The sequence below is a fragment of the Citrus sinensis genome, chromosome 5 (assembly GCF_022201045.2).
Source record: "Citrus sinensis cultivar Valencia sweet orange chromosome 5, DVS_A1.0, whole genome shotgun sequence".
Taxonomy (NCBI): Eukaryota; Viridiplantae; Streptophyta; class Magnoliopsida; order Sapindales; family Rutaceae; genus Citrus; species Citrus sinensis.
The window spans coordinates 36120041-36136936 of NC_068560.1; the positions used below are offsets into that span (position 1 = coordinate 36120041).

General features: G+C 36.3%; 2 protein-coding genes across 9 annotated transcripts; both read right to left on the reverse strand.

Annotated features, from left to right (window-relative positions):
• Nucleotides 1–428: 428 nt before the first annotated feature.
• LOC102626180 (CST complex subunit CTC1) lies at nucleotides 429–8454 on the reverse strand. Of its 3 annotated transcripts, XM_006473316.4 has the most exons (16): nucleotides 7210–8452; nucleotides 7010–7128; nucleotides 6689–6763; nucleotides 6530–6608; nucleotides 6326–6388; nucleotides 6160–6237; nucleotides 5777–5977; nucleotides 5303–5407; nucleotides 4903–5181; nucleotides 4210–4707; nucleotides 3402–4046; nucleotides 3214–3305; nucleotides 2087–2294; nucleotides 1824–1941; nucleotides 1118–1452; nucleotides 429–855 (listed from the first exon to the last, which is right to left on the reverse strand). In XM_006473316.4, the coding sequence occupies exons 1-16, from the start codon at nucleotides 8263–8265 to the stop codon at nucleotides 682–684; spliced, it is 4125 nt and encodes a 1374-aa protein (XP_006473379.2). In that variant the 5' UTR covers nucleotides 8266–8452; the 3' UTR covers nucleotides 429–681. The 3 variants fall into 3 exon arrangements, with proteins under 3 accessions (XP_006473379.2, XP_024952233.2, XP_024952234.2); XM_025096465.2 differs by lacking the exon at nucleotides 6689–6763; XM_025096466.2 differs by lacking the exons at nucleotides 429–855; nucleotides 1118–1452; nucleotides 1824–1941 and having other exon boundaries at nucleotides 2112–2294; nucleotides 3209–3305; nucleotides 7210–8454.
• Nucleotides 8455–9652: 1198 nt separating this feature from the next.
• Nucleotides 9653–15606, reverse strand: LOC102626676 (uncharacterized). Of its 6 annotated transcripts, none has more exons than XM_052442085.1 (17): nucleotides 15350–15605; nucleotides 15104–15219; nucleotides 14741–15004; nucleotides 14538–14635; nucleotides 13878–14040; nucleotides 13670–13780; nucleotides 12395–13411; nucleotides 12159–12311; nucleotides 11967–12066; nucleotides 11778–11872; nucleotides 11327–11518; nucleotides 11177–11233; nucleotides 11023–11094; nucleotides 10771–10875; nucleotides 10454–10585; nucleotides 10139–10331; nucleotides 9653–10041 (listed from the first exon to the last, which is right to left on the reverse strand). In XM_052442085.1, the coding sequence occupies exons 1-17, from the start codon at nucleotides 15357–15359 to the stop codon at nucleotides 9995–9997; spliced, it is 2925 nt and encodes a 974-aa protein (XP_052298045.1). In that variant the 5' UTR covers nucleotides 15360–15605; the 3' UTR covers nucleotides 9653–9994. The 6 variants fall into 6 exon arrangements, 5 of the variants coding, with proteins under 5 accessions (XP_052298045.1, XP_006473381.2, XP_052298046.1 ...); XM_006473318.4 differs by having other exon boundaries at nucleotides 10158–10331; nucleotides 15350–15604; XR_003064571.2 differs by lacking the exon at nucleotides 9653–10041 and having other exon boundaries at nucleotides 10184–10331; nucleotides 10454–10551; nucleotides 15350–15606.
• Between the last annotated feature and the right edge of the window lie 1290 nt (nucleotides 15607–16896).

Here is a 16896-nt window from a genome sequence, read left to right on the forward strand (position 1 = left end):
TTATGGAGTTTATTTATTTTCTCCCAGTTGGCAAGGATATCGCACATCTGAGCCTGCACAGACAATGGATCGGGACCAACAGGGCTTTACCCCCACAAAAGCCATTACAGGAAATTGGCTTCACATCCTTTTTTATCGGGGCCATGGTAGTCATAATTAGACAACATAAATACAATAACTAAATGTCTCCATTTGACAACTGAAGTACAACTGTAAAGGGGAGTACATATTTCCATCACCATACTGATGTGCGAGGAGCACTTCAGTAATTAATGGTTCAAAGGCAGTTTAGCTTAAACAAAAGAAAACAGTGATTAGCCACAATATGAGTAGGTATAGTGCATCAAATAAGCTTTTTATGAGCTTTTTTTTTTTTTATTATTATAGAATCATGAAACCTACAAGTTTCTGCATCATGTGAAAAGCACTTGAGGAATTGTAAGTTCCATTAACATCTTACTACTTTGAATCAAATGACATTTGATTGAGTGAACAATCTGGAGAGTCTAGTTCAAAATGTGAGGAAATAAATTGCTATACATGCTGGGAAAATAGATCATCTAAATACAATTATTGGTGCCACCCGGACTGACGGCTGGTTGACTTCATATCTTTTTGGGTAAGACATGTACAGAAGATAATTATCCATCTCACATCAAGCAAATTTAACAGTAGGAACAACTACCTGTCCTGTAGTTCTTGAATCACATTCCGGGCCTCAGTGATTGGATTGGTGTGATAGACTTCTGTAGCACATATGTTTTGCATAGAATTCATTGTCATCTCGGTATTCATAAGGTGTTCTTTTTCCAACCACCTGACAGCACTTAAATCCATCACACTAGCAACAACAGTCTGCGCGGGCAAATGAAAATACCTCATTCAATCAGTGCTTCGACATTGAAGAATAATGAATGCAAAAGAAAAGGAACACCCCCCCCCCCCCCCCCCCCAAAAAAAAAAAAGACCATTAAAGAAATAAGCCATGGAACACAACAGTCGTTGACTGGCACAAATAGAATAATTTATCATACTAAATTTAATGGGGTTGCACCACATCTCGCTTTCCTTCATATACTTATTACTCAAAGAAAAATATCTACTGTATATAACTCACCCACAATGAGCCAAAGCAAGCATTGTAGATTATAAGTTTGAGGAGATTTTCATCTGAGCTGGTGAGGACATTTTCTGAACTGACAGAAACAGTGAGATCTTGGTAACAAGAATCAGCTGCCGAACCATAGTTCTTTACAGTAATTCTGTCATGCTTCTTTACAATCCTCTCAAGATGATACATAGTGGTGGTCCAGCCATTGTTATCAATGCCAATCCACTTCAATGTCAATCCACTGTTTTCAAGAGCACTCTGCGGGAGTTCATCGTGCAGCCTTAGAAAGGTTGCTGCTTGTTCAGCATTAGCCCAGCAGTAACAAGAGGATGATCCATCATCTAAACATGCAAATGCATGGACAAAAAGGAGAGAAAAAATAGAAATAAATATCATGAAGCACCATCGCATGCACGAGATAAGCCACAGAGTTCATGTATGATGTATCTCAGTTGCATATGTAATGTGCTGCATTTTCTAATAATGCAGAAAGAATCCCAAAATTAAAATTGCAAGCTGATTGATGCAACTATGGAGACCTATTCCATCATTCTGATAAATTTAAAAGTGCCACTAGGTATAGCAAAACAATGTCAATAGAAAACCATCGAAAGGTTAAGAGATGACATGATGCCATTGCTTTTGTCAAAATTATGTGGACTATCAACTCATGTATTCAATTAATACTCTCTAAAAAGGACAAATAACTCACCCAACACAAAACAAGCAAGAGGAATGTCAACAAGATGGGCCCTGGAATGAGGTTTTGAATGTAAACTGTCACACTTTCGGTTCTTCTGTTCCAGAATGAGAACATGGACAGAAACAACCTATCACAAGAACGCGTAAACATGATTATCCTCATTACAAGAAATTACTTCATCCATAAGAATACAAAAGCAAAGACAGTAGCGTGTGATTAAGAGACAGATGTGAAATCAAACTTTTTTTTTTGGGGCTTTAAATACAACTTACCCTGCAGTATAAGCGCATTGGCTTGCAATCTGAGCATTGAACCAACTCTGAAATCAACCCAGAAGAAACAGTGTCTGGTGAGGCTTTGTTGCACATATCGGAATTAGACCATAAGTTGGAAATCTTGTCAATAAATGGATTATTGACAACTCTTATGGAGTTTACTACAATAAATGATATAGATAACAGTGTGAAGCTGTCAGGTACCCTGGAAAACCATGAAATGGCAATTATGTTAGTATTCATTAAGATGATTCAACAAAACCACAAGGAAGCAATTTAGCAGGAGGTTGTAAAACATTGAAATTGTGAAGTGTAAGCCACAGGCACATGAATAATGAACAATTAACATGAAAGTGTAACATTTGCCAATATATATAATGTCCACATCTCACACTTGAAAGGAAGGGAAAGAAGAGAGAATTTGTTATGGTCAGCAAGAGTTTTGCAAAGCAAGCCTGTATAACAAAATCTAATGCAAGACGAAGAAGAATTATGATCTATTTCCCCATGGGTAATGGTTCAATCAATCTAAGGATGTGTTGACAAACTCCAATACAAGATTGTTGCAGTTATAATCTGACATCTTCTGAAAATCTTGATTGGTGACAGACTACAATCTCCGGGTACATAAAATGCCAAAATCCTTCTTACGGTATTCTAAAAGCCAAAGCTACTTTATCATCATATGATCATAAATCAACTTAACATATGACCCACTGCTAATCAGCATCGGTTTTCCACAGTAACCTTAAATTTTATAACTCTAATTGCAGCACCCAAAGACCATGGTTCAGAGGATTTAGATTTTCTATCATTAATCATGCCAAGAAGTAATCTTCTCATTTTCTGTTTCAACAGGGTGTATCAGAGAGAGGAAACTAGAGTTCTTCGAACAATTTACTGCTCTCTCAACTTTGGGGTTTGAATACAGTAACAATTGAAGATTGCGAAGGGAAATACCCAAAAACAAAAAGCCTACGACCTGTCTCAGAATTTCCATACATCACACTAACAGTTAAAATACTATCAGAAAGATAAATCACAATGCACTTGAAGAAAGTTTAACTAAAGTATTGAAGCATAGACTGCAAAATGTATGTCTTTTTAGAAGCAGCTAACCTAACCTTGCTGGTAGAATCCGGTGAAATGTTGCATTTACACCAGGTCCAAATCCAATTAGATACACATGTTCGCTTAGGGAACCAAAAATCCTTACCTAACCAATCAAAGTATAAGATGACTAGATAAGACATGCAATCTTCATACAATAAAATAGAAAAAATAAGAAATAAACATCATAATAGACAATTACAGGTTTATGGTCCACCAAAACATGAATGCAAAAGGTCTTTCCAAGTTCTTGAAAGAATCCGAACTGAAGAACATCACTAAGACTTTCACCGCTTAGATGCTCACTGACGGAACTGTCATCAAAACCATGTACTGCAACCACATCTCCATGCAGAGAGATTAAATTTCCCTCCGGAACCAGGAAACTAGAATCAAGAGGTCCATATGAGAGCCCAGGTACATTCAATGTGGTCCGTGTGCAAGAAGAAATATTGGAAGTCTGATCTGGTCCCACAGATGGCTTAATAAAGTCTTCCTCCAAATCCTTGAGTTTTACCTTCAAGATGTCTTTTGCATTGGCAGATAGAAAAAGATGGACATCTGAAGATTTTCCTAAATAACTGTCCGAAAGTCCATGAAGAAGCAGTTCAACTTGATCTACTGCCAGAGCTTCATGGCTGCTGAAGGAAGAATCACCATTTGAAGGTGATCTATTATAAGTGACAACTTCATCAGTAGAGAAGGTAAGACTCCACATCCGTGTTTTAGAACTGACTGGGATTTTGGCAGGGATTTTAGCATTGCCGACATTCTCTGAGTCCTTTGTAGTACAAAAACAATTTTCTATATGGTGCTTAAAGATGTAATAACCACCAATCTGCAACAACTGGAATTCAGATTCAAATAAGCACATGTTATCTTGACTAAAAATCGAGGAAAATAGGGAAATATTTTATTATGCCCAAAAGATGTAAGCAAACTAGTTGAAAATAAAATATTTAAATAAAACAAATAGACCAGAAAAGAAAAACAAAAAGGCAACCAGATACCTGATACTTCAAAAAACTTTCAGAATTGAATTCCAGCAAGATCTTCTCAGCAGTTAAACATTGGAAGGTAACATTACTATTTAAATTGGCCTTTATCCGACACAAGATTGCGGGAAGAACCAAGCTCTGATTATTAGCACTTCTAACAGCAGCCTTGCACGGAATTTCATGAGACATTTCAAAGTGTGTATGTTTCCGTTCCTTGCTAGATTCCCATTGAAAACAAGTGCTCAATTCACATTCAACAAAAGCCAAGTCATCCATCAAACCTGAACTAACTGCTCTGCCTGATTTATAATTACTTTTACATCTCTTTTCAGGAACATATCCTCGGTAATTTTCACCAGTGCAATGTTTCACGAGCTCATTCGGCAAACCCCCTAAAACCTTAGTTGGATGCTCAGTTCCATCCTTCCCATAAAGAACTAGATTACATGGCAACACTATGGCCTCAACAAACATACTAGACCTGTTTAGTACCAAAGGATCACCTTCAAACTGGTAAAAGACAGATGTAAAAGGTTAACAATCTGTAAAATATAAGAAAGCATTGCTGATTGAGAGAACACAGTTACTACTGAGCTATTCTCCTCCGTTATGGCTTCTCAAGCAAAAACAGTTACAGAATTAAAAAATAAAACAAAAAGAAGAAACTTTTACAAATTATCACATCGTTTAAAAGATGAGACATACCTTCTGTAGCAAAGGAAATTTGTGTGTCACCTGAATCAGATGGAACATTCCACTTTCAAGTTCCTTGAAATCGTTTGTCCAGCCCGCACAAGGATAAAAGGGAAGATAGTTGTTGGGTGAATTGCACATGTGAAAGTAGACAAAAGTTGATAAGTTTCGTTTTCTTGATAGCGGAGCACAATTAAAAATTGCCTTGCATGAGAATGAAACATTTTTTGGCAACCACAATCGATCTGCAACTTCAGGTAAGCCTTCCATCATGAGAGTATAGTCAATTATCTGAAAATCCAGCACAAGCAAGTTTTACCCTATAGACTTGAGAGGAAAAAAGTAGCACAAGTGAAAGAAGTTTAGAACAAGATGGAGGAGAATAGGAAGTTGAATCATCAATGAATCTGACCTCAAATATACTGCTGTTCTCCCAAGTTAATGAAAGGTCTGGAATAATAACATCAATGGTTCCAGTCATGTCTACCAATTGCAACCTTCCAGAAGATGGAGAAATCTGAAACATAAATAGTCACAATTAGATACACAGAAGTTTTTGCGCCTCTCAAATTGGAAGTATCTGATTAAATCTTCATATTCAAAGAACAAATACGCTGAAAGTGCAAAGGATGGCATCTAATGGTAATAACTAAAGTAGCAAACCAAACATCCTAAGATGATAATCTATAATTCAGAACAAGAAATCAAATAACTTCAACAAGAAAATCAATGATTCATTCTCTTTCCCAGTCAATAACCAAACATAGCATCAGTATATATCTTTTATACACACCCCTATTACCCTAAACACAAGTTTGGCCATATTGCAATAGACTATCGCAACAAGAAGCCCATGACGTTACTGAAATGAAGTCAAACTACTAACCTTTAAACTTCCAAGCAAAACAATACCAATGTCTTCACTAGGAACAATCTGCCTCTTTGACCGACCGTAGTATTCACCTTCAGAAGATAAAAGGATGTATCTGTTGTTCTTAAACGATAGATGACATTCATTGTCAAATTCTAACAGCATTTTTATCCCTGTAGCCTCACAGTGGTAGATGAAACTAGAGATTGGCGCCACCTGAAGATAACCAGAAAAATATTAAATCTTAATCTCCCTTTAACTGTCAATTAAATGTGACAAACATGAACATATCAATTAAAATCCGCCCATTCTAGAAAGACTAGCTAATTCTAATGTATTAAAAAAAAAATCACCCTTCAAAAAAAAAAAAGAGAGAGAACTCACAGACACGGACTTACCAATCTAAGGTTACCACAATATGGTTCGCTACCACAGCCACATGATTCATGCTTACACAATTCTGTAAACATCCCATGCTGCCAAAAGACACTCATTAAGAAGATGACAATGTAATTGCCATAACAGAGATATATTCATATATCTAACTGTGAATTACCAATTTACCCGAGCTCGAATTACGGAAGACGGTAAATGTGAGCTACAATACATCTGAGCGAGTCCTTTTTTCTGATAACTCCTTGCAACAATACACATCATCTCATCAAAAATTTATATGAAAATGACTGTGCAAGAGAAGTTTTAGGTTTCACACAAGAACAAGAAACTCCATTAGAAGCAAAATATAATACCAAGAAAACGAATACTTACATGTTTTGATCCCAAAATCTCCTTATCCAATAAGATACCAGAAAACTTTTTCTGGAAACATGTGACAACAAGAAGTGCCCTAAAATCCAAATCAATCTAGAATATCAAAGATCAAAAGGAGGTTCTATAAATTCCTAAAAGCATTAACAAAATTCATACCAGAGTCTAGCAGAAAATGACAAAGACTCAATGAACTTCCCCAATAGATTTTGGGCGCCAGCATTCATATAGCAACTGCAATAAACAATTGAATTTATTTTCATAGGTGTTGGGGCATTTTCTGGTTAGGAAATTGAATGAATTCTTGGTTTTTTGAATAGCATCCTAGGAAGAGCCTAAAGTGAGACCAACAGGACAATTGAGTTAAATAACTGATAAACACAACCAATGGTTTACGAGCCAATTCTAGAGATACCATGTTTTAATCACTTGACAAAAGTTCTAAGAGATATAAACAATGACAAAATAAACAGTACAAACCCTGATTCCAATGGAGAAAATGACTCTACAATAATGCTAGTCTTGCAGCAAGCCCCAAGTATTAAAATTTTTGTCCAAGAAAATCTTGGATTCACAAAATGAACATTTCTCACAGAAATCTGAAAAAAAAAAAAAAGTTATAAACTAAAACGGAAGCGTCATGCAATGAAGAGACAGAGAAACAAAGTTATTTCACGTACAACAGCACCCGATCTAAGACTATGTGGTACAGTGCGTAATTTATCAGTTAGCAGAAGCCACACTTCGTTGTCGAGCTCAACAAGCAAGCCTTGCATGTATACGCCTTTCACAACACCAGTATACACTCCAGACTCACCCTTCCCCTTAATAACAGTCTTTGAAGGGGGTGACCACTTTTTCAACAACCGAGGCACATGTAAAACAGAATTCTCTGTCGTCACAAACATCAATTGAGACTCCTCCTTCCCGATGAAAACCAACTTTTTCTTGAGCCCCGAGATAGTAATAACTTTTCCAACAAGCTTCGTCGCCACCGGATGCCAACATGAAGCAGCACCGAAAAAATATACAAACTTCGGTTTGGTAAATGAATGACATTCGTGTGTTATTTCACACTCTTTAGCGGTACAAAATTTACAGTCACAAGCCAAAACTCGCATTAGAAACCCTCGAATGTTAGCTGAATCGTTCGAAGAACATGGACGTGAACACGGAACAATTGAAACAGGACTAACTGATTCTATTGCGCCATGAAAGCGATAACGAGACTTTGAATGATCGATTTCACTAGCAGCGACGGAACTTTGAAATAACGGAAACGAATCGAAAGAATCAGTACTTGAACACCCGTGAAGTACAGAGGTCGACTCTGGAAAATTCCATTTGATAATCTCCAAGAATCCGTTAGTGCTTTTCAAGGGAATGAAGTTCCAAGCCGAGACGTGGATTCTCTTTCCGATTGCGCGAACATTAAAATCGAGAATATCGCAGCAAATTTCAGAGGAACTATCGGTGAATTCGAGGCAATCATCGTGCGAGGAGTGTAGGGTTAGGGTTCCAATGAGAACGACAGGATGGTTAAGTGGAGTCAGAATTTTAGGGTTAGTAGAGTCAGAAATTGAATCGGCGGGACCAAGAGGTGTTCGGTAGTTTGATGAGGAAGTTCGAGAGATCGGACGGTCGAGATAAGGGTGGAGGAAGGATGTTCCGGATAGCGGCCGGGCACCGTGGATTAGCTCAGCGATTGTGAGAACCTTTACATTTTTCTCCAGCATACTCTTATGAGTTTTATGTTCCTCGGAGAAGCATATGTTAGCGATTGTATCGGGGAACGATAAAAGAATTTGTAAAGTTTTGTGTTTGCAGGGTTTAAAGAAGAGAAGGGAGGGCGGGAAATAGCGCGGGACTGGGTGGGAGGCGGGAGAATATTGTCCCTTGCGTTATACTCGTCGACTAGTGTTACATATCTCTTAATCTTTTTAACTAATCAATAAATAACACAAGATTTAAAAAAAAAAAAAATAACACACCATTTAATATTATTTAATATCATTTAATATAAATTTTAAAATAAAAAAAGTTACGACTTTCTGTCATTACTCTGTACTCCTCGGCGTCAAAGCACCTGTGCCACAGAGTTAAAGTCTTTTACATATTTCCTGATATTCTTAGAAAATTAAAAAGAAAACCGAACCGAAAGAGTGAATCAAGAATTGGAATGATACAAACTTAATCACTCCTTTTTCACGTACAAGAGACATTAAAAAGTTTTTTTCATCACAATCATGAAAAAATTATGAATGTCAGTCACCTTACACGTGTTCAAGAATTATTTTAAGAAAAAAGCTACTTCCGATCTGTGCTCCGACTCAAATCATGAATTAAAACTCACCGTTTTAATTAAAATAAAAACACACCGTTTTAATTCAACTCACAGTTACAATTGCAAATCTGTAATCTCAAACCCCTCGAGTTCTCTAGCCACAATTGCGACAGGTCTCCAGCCACTACCAACCACTACTTACAACCACTATCGCTCACAACTTATAACCATCATACGAGCTACAGACCACGAACCAACTCAAAATTTAAGTAAATGTTGAGAAACCAATACGTTACCTTATGCTAAAACTCATATACAAATTAAAACTAACTTTGAAGAACCAGTTGGGGTTTTACAATTTAAGGGTTCTGCACTCAACTTTCAGGAACCAGCCAAGGTTTTGCAATTTAGGGGTTCTATACTCAACTTTGAGGAACCAGCCAGAGTTTTGCAATTTAAGAATTCTGTACTTAGAGTTTTGTAACTAGAGTGCTGTTGTTGAAAGGAAATCGAAGGACAAAGCATATGCTCGCACTCATTTTCTTAAAACAGATTAAAGGAGAACGGCGTCGTGTGCTTTGAAACGAATTAAAGACGATGCTGTGTCGAGCTTTGAAACAGATTGAACGAGAACGACGTCGTGTGCTTTGAGAAGAATTGAAGGAGAACGACGTCATTTGGATTGAAATAGATTGCTCAACATAACACTTGCACTGAAATTAAAAAATTTCAAGATCAAAACGAAATGACGTCGTTTTGTGACTTTCGAGGCTTGACTCGGAGTTTGACTTGGAGGAAATAGCAGCGCTGTTATTTTAATCCTAATTTCTCATTCGAAAAACCGTAAAAATGTCCTTAAATTATTAATTAGCCAACAAAACATTCCTCACAAACAGTCATACGGTGTCTAATTACAAATTTACAATATTGAAGGAAAAAAATTAACAAAAATTAAATAAAAAAATTAAAGTGCTTTCTTCCCAGATCTGTACAAACAGCTGGCACGTGTCCGATATTCATTAATTTAACAGACAAGAGACCACCACATCTTAAGAAACTCTCTTCATCAATCTGTTCTACTAGCAAAGGTCCTGCCGAGTCCTGCTTCAGAGCCAGGGGCAGTCATTAGGTTTCCACTATCAGACATGTAGAAGTAGTTGTAATTAATCCTTGTAACCAAATCAGCCAGATGAGGAAAGTGCCCCACATTTAGCTTGAAGGAAAGGACCTGCATAAAATTGAAGGATGAAGCTTATGATTCCAAGGACAAATGTGAGTGAGATGCTGCAAACTAGATGGTCAAATCATGAACAGAAGAAGACAACAGGATGGGCAGAAGGCTACTCTGAGGAGGAAAACAATGCAATCATCAAATTGTTTCTCAATTCTATCTACTTCCATTTCACATCTGGCCTTGATTGCAGAAACTGCTCCACTGCTACTTAAAGTCTGCTGAATGGAATAGAACTCCAAAGCTAATCCAAGGATGCTGTTGATACGGCTGGCAATCAAAGCCCACTGTACGCAAAAGAGACCATTGAACATTCTTTACTCTGATATATTTCACAATATTCTCCAGCTAAAGAGAAGACATTCAGCATTGATTGCCAAGACCCTAGTAAATAGAGATGAGTACCCACCAGTTTGTCTGGTGCCACAAAGCATTGCCGCTGGATTGATAATAAGTAAGCCTCGTGTACTTCTATAACTTCATCCAGAGATCCAGCAGCCGCCATACCTTCACAGAGTTCACGCCATGCACTGTGATATACCTACTTATGAAATCTATATGTCAGATAACTAAAATGCTTTATATACTTCCCTTAGAGGAGACCTCTACAAGTAGCTCAACAAAACAACCAAACACCATATAGGGGATCAGAGTAGCAAATGCACATGCCCAAGTATACACCTCAACCAAATTACATTCAAGAGAGAATATTGAGAAAACTCATACTCTGTCCATTACGTATTGGTGAAAGGCATCCACAAAATGAAGTAGTTTCTGTTCCACTAACCAATGGCGCTTGTGACTGTGACTGTTTGTTGCAAGGCTTCTACCCTGGAAGTGACAATACTAAAGAATTAGATCAGTGGTGAAACAATGGCCCCATAGGTGAGTCAGGTGACTTCAAGAGTCTTAATGGGATTTCCTCTTTCAAAGTGTGGAGGAGGGTGAATAAGGTTGGAGTTAACAGAACAGAATAACCTTCCACATCCACCTCCGAGCTTTATCAAGTGCAAATTTGGCACGCTTGACTTTCAACAAGAAGCCCATCACCTACATCAAACTCACAACAATTAACAGAAAACTAAATTAGAACCAACAGTTTTGAAATATAGGCAAAGAGTGAAAAATTTACCTGGTTATACTTTTTAATTGCTTCCATATTAGCAATAAGTTCAAGTGGCCAAGAGACCTGTCTCAAACAATAAATATATATATTAGAATAATTTCTTTCAGGGACAAGGATTAAAAAACAAAATAAACTGTTCATGACTGCAGGATATACCTTGTATGTGAATTTCAGTAAATCCAGACCATCTATTCCAAAGCTATGTGGATGACTTTTACGAGGAGTTGATGCAAGGTTAGCCATACTAGGTTGCTCATCACTGTTAGAACCATGACTTTCGGTGATCAAGACCTCCAATGAATCTGGGGCGCTTAGTAATTTGCCATCAGCAGAATTTCTAATGGATTCCTGGATGCATAAGAAACATAAAAAACTTGAGAAGACGTTAACAGGTCCAGAATTCCATGCAATACAAAGCACGAGTAAGTGTCGCATTAAAGTGTAGTCAGAACCCAAGATCCAGTGGAATTCAATAACAAAACTTTCACATCATTTATCATTATAACTTGAACCACATATACTAAAGATTGAGTGGTGAAGTTGGATATTTTTATCCCATATAAATCTAAACAAATGGCAGAGCATATTGTTGAAAAGGTGATTGCACCTGTAATAGAGTGTTCAACTCAAAATCATCATCCCAGTTTTCCCCTTTGTCCAGCTTATTGAAAATCACAGTCAGAAAGTGCTGCAGCAGATCACCTGAAGGTAGCAAAGTACCAGAACATGTCAGTTATCATCTTTGATAAAATAACAATATAACCAGGAAAGTAGAAGCTACCAATCTAGGTAGTACCTGATCCTAATAAGTATATGGCACGCAACACTGCAAGTTCATCCATCAATCTCCAGTCATTCATTAAATTTGACAGTATAAGCTTGCCAATATGATCCACCTATGACATGTAAAAGTAAGTTTTTCAATAGAATCAACAGCATGCTCAAACGAAAAATATACTAAATCTCCACAAATGAATATGAGCAGTACCTGCTTCTTAATGTAGACAGTGAGGCATTCCTGCATAATAACCACAGGAAGTGGAGTAGTTCTAGGTTCAACACTTTGAATCCAGCTTAGTACTCTAGATGGAAGGGTGCTATTCTTCTGGAAAGGTAAGAGCTCGGAGATATGAAGTTCATCCTGTTACAAATTATGAATAATGCTTAATATTAACCTCAACAAATGTGACAGAATCGCTTACTGGAATATCAATCGAGGTTTACCCGAAAAGATGGAAGAATAGTGGGAAAGGGGAACAGGACTTCTAACAACTTTGTATCACACTGGGAACGAAGATGTTCAGATTCACCAAACAGGAAACCAAAAGCATAATTTGTTCCTTTAACTTCAGAAATGTTCCCACTCTCTGCACCCAAAACAGCCTTCCGCAGCACCTCATCATTTAACGGGGGAAGATAATAGTTTCTAGACAAGTTCAGTGCGTTCCAGATATTACTACTCTTATTAATATTAAGTGACACATCACATACAGAAATAACTGGATTTTCTGGACAAAATGTTTTTTGGGTGGACAAATTGTTCTCAATATCTTTACCCATATTCTCTTCTTTCATGTTTGGAACATTGCTTGCAATCTTATTAGCAGATTTTTGATCAATCACTCCTTTCTGTAGCAATGTATCGAGCAAGAACTTAAACCACATCTTTTCTGAGTGTATTAAGACTGCCAAAGTTTCAGTATTCCCATTCATCGTCGTCTGATCATTCATGTAGGACGGTAGAGAAGGGATAAACTCAGATTCACATGAGTCATCCTGCCAAAAGTATCTAAAGATGTGATCACCATGGCCTATGAGACCTGCTAATGAAATGCAGAAAATTTCAGACAGAGTCAACCCAGCTATGCTCTGTCCATGATGAACTGTGCTCCAATCACTACCATAATTGAAATTTCCCAGACATTCAATGCCATTGTCATTACTTTTGCTAGATACATGCCTAATCAATTGCAATGATTTTCCGGCAGAAATAATGGACTTAGCAATGTCCTTGATAAATAAAGGACAAGCTTGAAGTCCTTTCACAGAACTAGACAGGGAAATGGATTCCCTCAAACCATTTTGCCTCTTTTCATTTGTTTCACGTACATGACTACTTTCAGAAGTTAGGCTGGAGGACTCAGCATCTAATTTCCAACACTGTAATTGTCTCAATACATAGCTCTTCTCCCAGAACTCTGCCTTGTCAACTGATATAGCTCTGTTGGCATAAAAGAACATCTGCATGGAAAGTAAACAATCATACATTTTACAAAGCAGACAGCATCAAAGAATAAAGCAGCAAGGGAAGACAATTTCAAGGTCCAATGAGCTTGCATATCAAACTTCATGTTCATCACTGAGGCCAAGAACAATCCAGGCATATGACACCGCCAAAAAAAAAAAAAAAATGTTAACGCCGTACCATCTCATTCCATCATGCCTAAACACACTGTTTAAGACTCTATGATATCAAACAATAGTTTAATCACCAATTACCTCCTCATAAGGATCATCAAGCATTCCTTCAAAAAGCCAAGAATCAAGACCCTCAATATATGGCAATAAGCTTCCAACAAATATATGAAGTAGCATCTGATATTCTTCCACCTGAACATCATCAGCACATGTTTCAAGTTTGAATTGTGAAATCAGAAAATGGAAATAAATGCAAGACACACAAAGTATCCAAAAAAGAAACTACAACCTCACCACCTTGAACAAGACACACTTCATCCAGCTTCTTGTAAAGATAGTCAAGGATATGAACAGCCACTTGAGCAGCTGGAACAGGCATATTAAACTGAAAACATACTTGGGGAATTGCTCCGTCCACTATTTGCAAAAGATATTCACCACCTGAGCAAAGACTAAATAAGTGAAAGATCATCAGCAAATTCCATAACAAGAAGATCAAGACCATGAGTGTATTACAAAAATTGTCCACATAAAACCTGGAAAATAAATAACATGCAATGAGGACTAAACTGCAGATATGTATGTCCTGGTGTGATAAAACTTTTCCAACAGAAAACAAGAAGCATGATGACCATGTTAGTGCCTAAGATGGATCTGAAAGGAAAATACAGAACATATAACGGATGTAATATCGCCTTGTGAATATGATCTTTTGTACAATCATTATTTGACCGGATCCTTGTGTCTAAGAAAATATAGTAAGAACTTCCAAAATGAAAAGTTATAAATGAACTCAACTCACATTTGATGACCAATAAATGGTCAAGGTATTTAATATGATGTCGAAACCTACAAACATTCTCACACAAAGGTATCTAACATGATGTCCAAACCTACAAATATTCTCACACATTCTAAATTTAATATCTTAAGTTTCCCTGTCACTTACCTTGATAAAGAACTTGCTAATCCCAATAGGGTTGGTGTGTTTCCAACATTTGATTCAGTTATCTTCATTTCTTCCTTTAAAGCAATGCCCCTGAACATCTGATTCAAGGATAAATTCACCACTCTTTGTGAAAAGCAAATATAAAAACACTAGACAAAAAATTAAAAAAATACATCCGACAATTTTAATGCCACGCCACATACCTTAAGCCATGCAGAAACGGCGGATGAAAATGCCCGAAGAGTAGGAGAACTTATTCTGCCTGTAGTCTCCACTCTAGAGACATAAATTTCTACTAGTTTCAAACATGTTGCCGCATATATAAATTGATTCAAAATAACATGTACACTTTTCTGGGAAAGATGAGTCACATAAATCCCAGTCTTGACACAAAAACTCCGAACACTCTCATCCCAATAAAACAACGAACTAGAAAGACCTTGCAACATTTGTAAGACACCTCGTACCTGAAAATTAAATAAAAAATACTAATAACAAATAAATAAATGCTAAAATTAAACGGTTCATATGCCAGATATCTTAGTAAGCCAAAGGAATGAGCATACCAAGTCAACTTCATTTGTTCTCGAGGACGATACTGGTGTCGCAAAATGTATGCCGTCAGAGAACACGCCGTAAATCTTATCCATTAAACTGTTAGGAACTTGAATTTCTGCCCCTTCTGCAGGTTCAAAAATGAAATTGCAAATCCCTAATTACTACCAGCCCAGTGTGACAAACGGAGAAGAAATGCAATTGACAAACAGTAATAAATTGAAAATTTGGAATTCAAAGGAGTAATAAAGCATTGCCTATCCCCATGAGAAGTACTTCTAAAATCAAGAATTCCGCAAATGTAGTATCGAAAGCCTCTTTACTTTTTTTTTTTTATTGTTTTATTTGTTCGGGACTTGATTCTTTGCTGATACTCAATCACTTTCCTCGTCGCCGGGAAGAGTAGACTGAGAGAAACTTTTCTTCGCCATCCGGTGCGTTTTTTTCAAAGAATTACATACACTAGAGAATACAGAGATCTTGTCTTCGAATTGAATGAAATGCTACAATCGCAAAAATTCGGATTTTGAGACCGGCACTTCGAAAAATTTTCTTAACTGCTTACGTGGATGTTTTCTATTGGTCCTTTCTTTCCGAAAAAATGTAAGAAAATGAAATGTCATTCGAAAAAGCCAATCAATTTATTTTATAATTTTGTACTACTGAAAAAAAATTCTTTTATAATTTTTAAACTTTTTTAGTAGTGATATCCTATTTTATTTGTGAATTCATAACTCAAAGATAACAAGACAAAAATTATGAAAATTTCTCTGCTCATACAAGACAACTAGAATAATAGAGAGCAAATTTAGTTAATACATTTACTGTCTTATTTCAGCAAATTAAATAGTTTTTGTGTGACTTAAAAATTATCTTAGTTAAATTATAAAATTAAGTCATTTACTCATTTCGACGCATAAAATATTAAATAAACATGTTTAAAATACTTTTTATTTATAAAAATTAATAAGATATCGCTCATATTTAGATATTTAAAAAGAAAAATGAACATGTCATCTAAACATTTATATTCAAATCCATATAGGCTTCAATTAATACAATACTATTTCAAGTTTTAATAATAAAAAAATAAAACAAAAAATTAGAAGTTTATTTTAAAAAAAGATATTTTCGAAAATAAAATAAATATAACAAAAAAAAATGTCGCCAGGAGATTAGACGGGGTGCTAATAGTCCAACTCATAAATAAAAATGTAGAAGAATGTATTTTAAAAAAAAAAGTGACATTTTTAAAGATAAAATAAAAAAACAGGAAAAAGGACTTTTACGAGGAGATTAGAGAGGTTTCAATAGTCTAGCTCCAATAATTAATCGTCAAATTCTCATAATCAAACAGGAAACAACTAAATTTACTTTTAATACCTAATAAATCTCTACTTCAAACGGCCGCAAGAATTGTTGGATGTGCTTCTGCTATATAGGTGGGTCAGAGAGCTTGTGGTGGCAAAAGTTTTATCTCCACACTGTCTTCGGCTTTATTCAAAGTGTATTTCACTTTCCCATAAATAAAGTACATCTTGTGTATTATAGTTATAACGATGGTTCAAAATGAACTAAACACGAGAATTCCACAAGTAAATTTGGGAAGTAATTGTGTTTGTGCTGTAAATGGATATTTATCTCTACATAAGAATTCTGTAAGGGTGCAAAAACCCTCGCCGTACGTCCCCGCGATATTATGGGCTTGATTATTGTAGCAATATTCATCTACTAAATACTTATTTTTCAAAAACTATATTGTATTGATTTAAAAAATTTAACCAATTGCCCGTAAAAATTTACT

Coding starts and splice junctions, on each gene's coding strand:
- LOC102626180 (XM_006473316.4), bottom strand. CDS start 8,265: ATGCTGGAGAAAAATGTAAAGGTTCTCACAATCGCTGAGCTAATCCAC. Junction 5,408..5,776: donor TTTTGCTTGGAAGTTTAAAG/GTTAGTAGTTTG, acceptor TTTATGTTTCAG/ATTTCTCCATCTTCTGGAAG. Junction 856..1,117: donor CTTGCTTTGGCTCATTGTGG/GTGAGTTATATA, acceptor TTGCCCGCGCAG/ACTGTTGTTGCTAGTGTGAT.
- LOC102626676 (XM_006473318.4), bottom strand. Junction 11,873..11,966: donor CATATACTTATTAGGATCAG/GTACTACCTAGA, acceptor TGCTACCTTCAG/GTGATCTGCTGCAGCACTTT. Junction 10,876..11,022: donor CTCGGAGGTGGATGTGGAAG/GTTATTCTGTTC, acceptor TGTCACTTCCAG/GGTAGAAGCCTTGCAACAAA.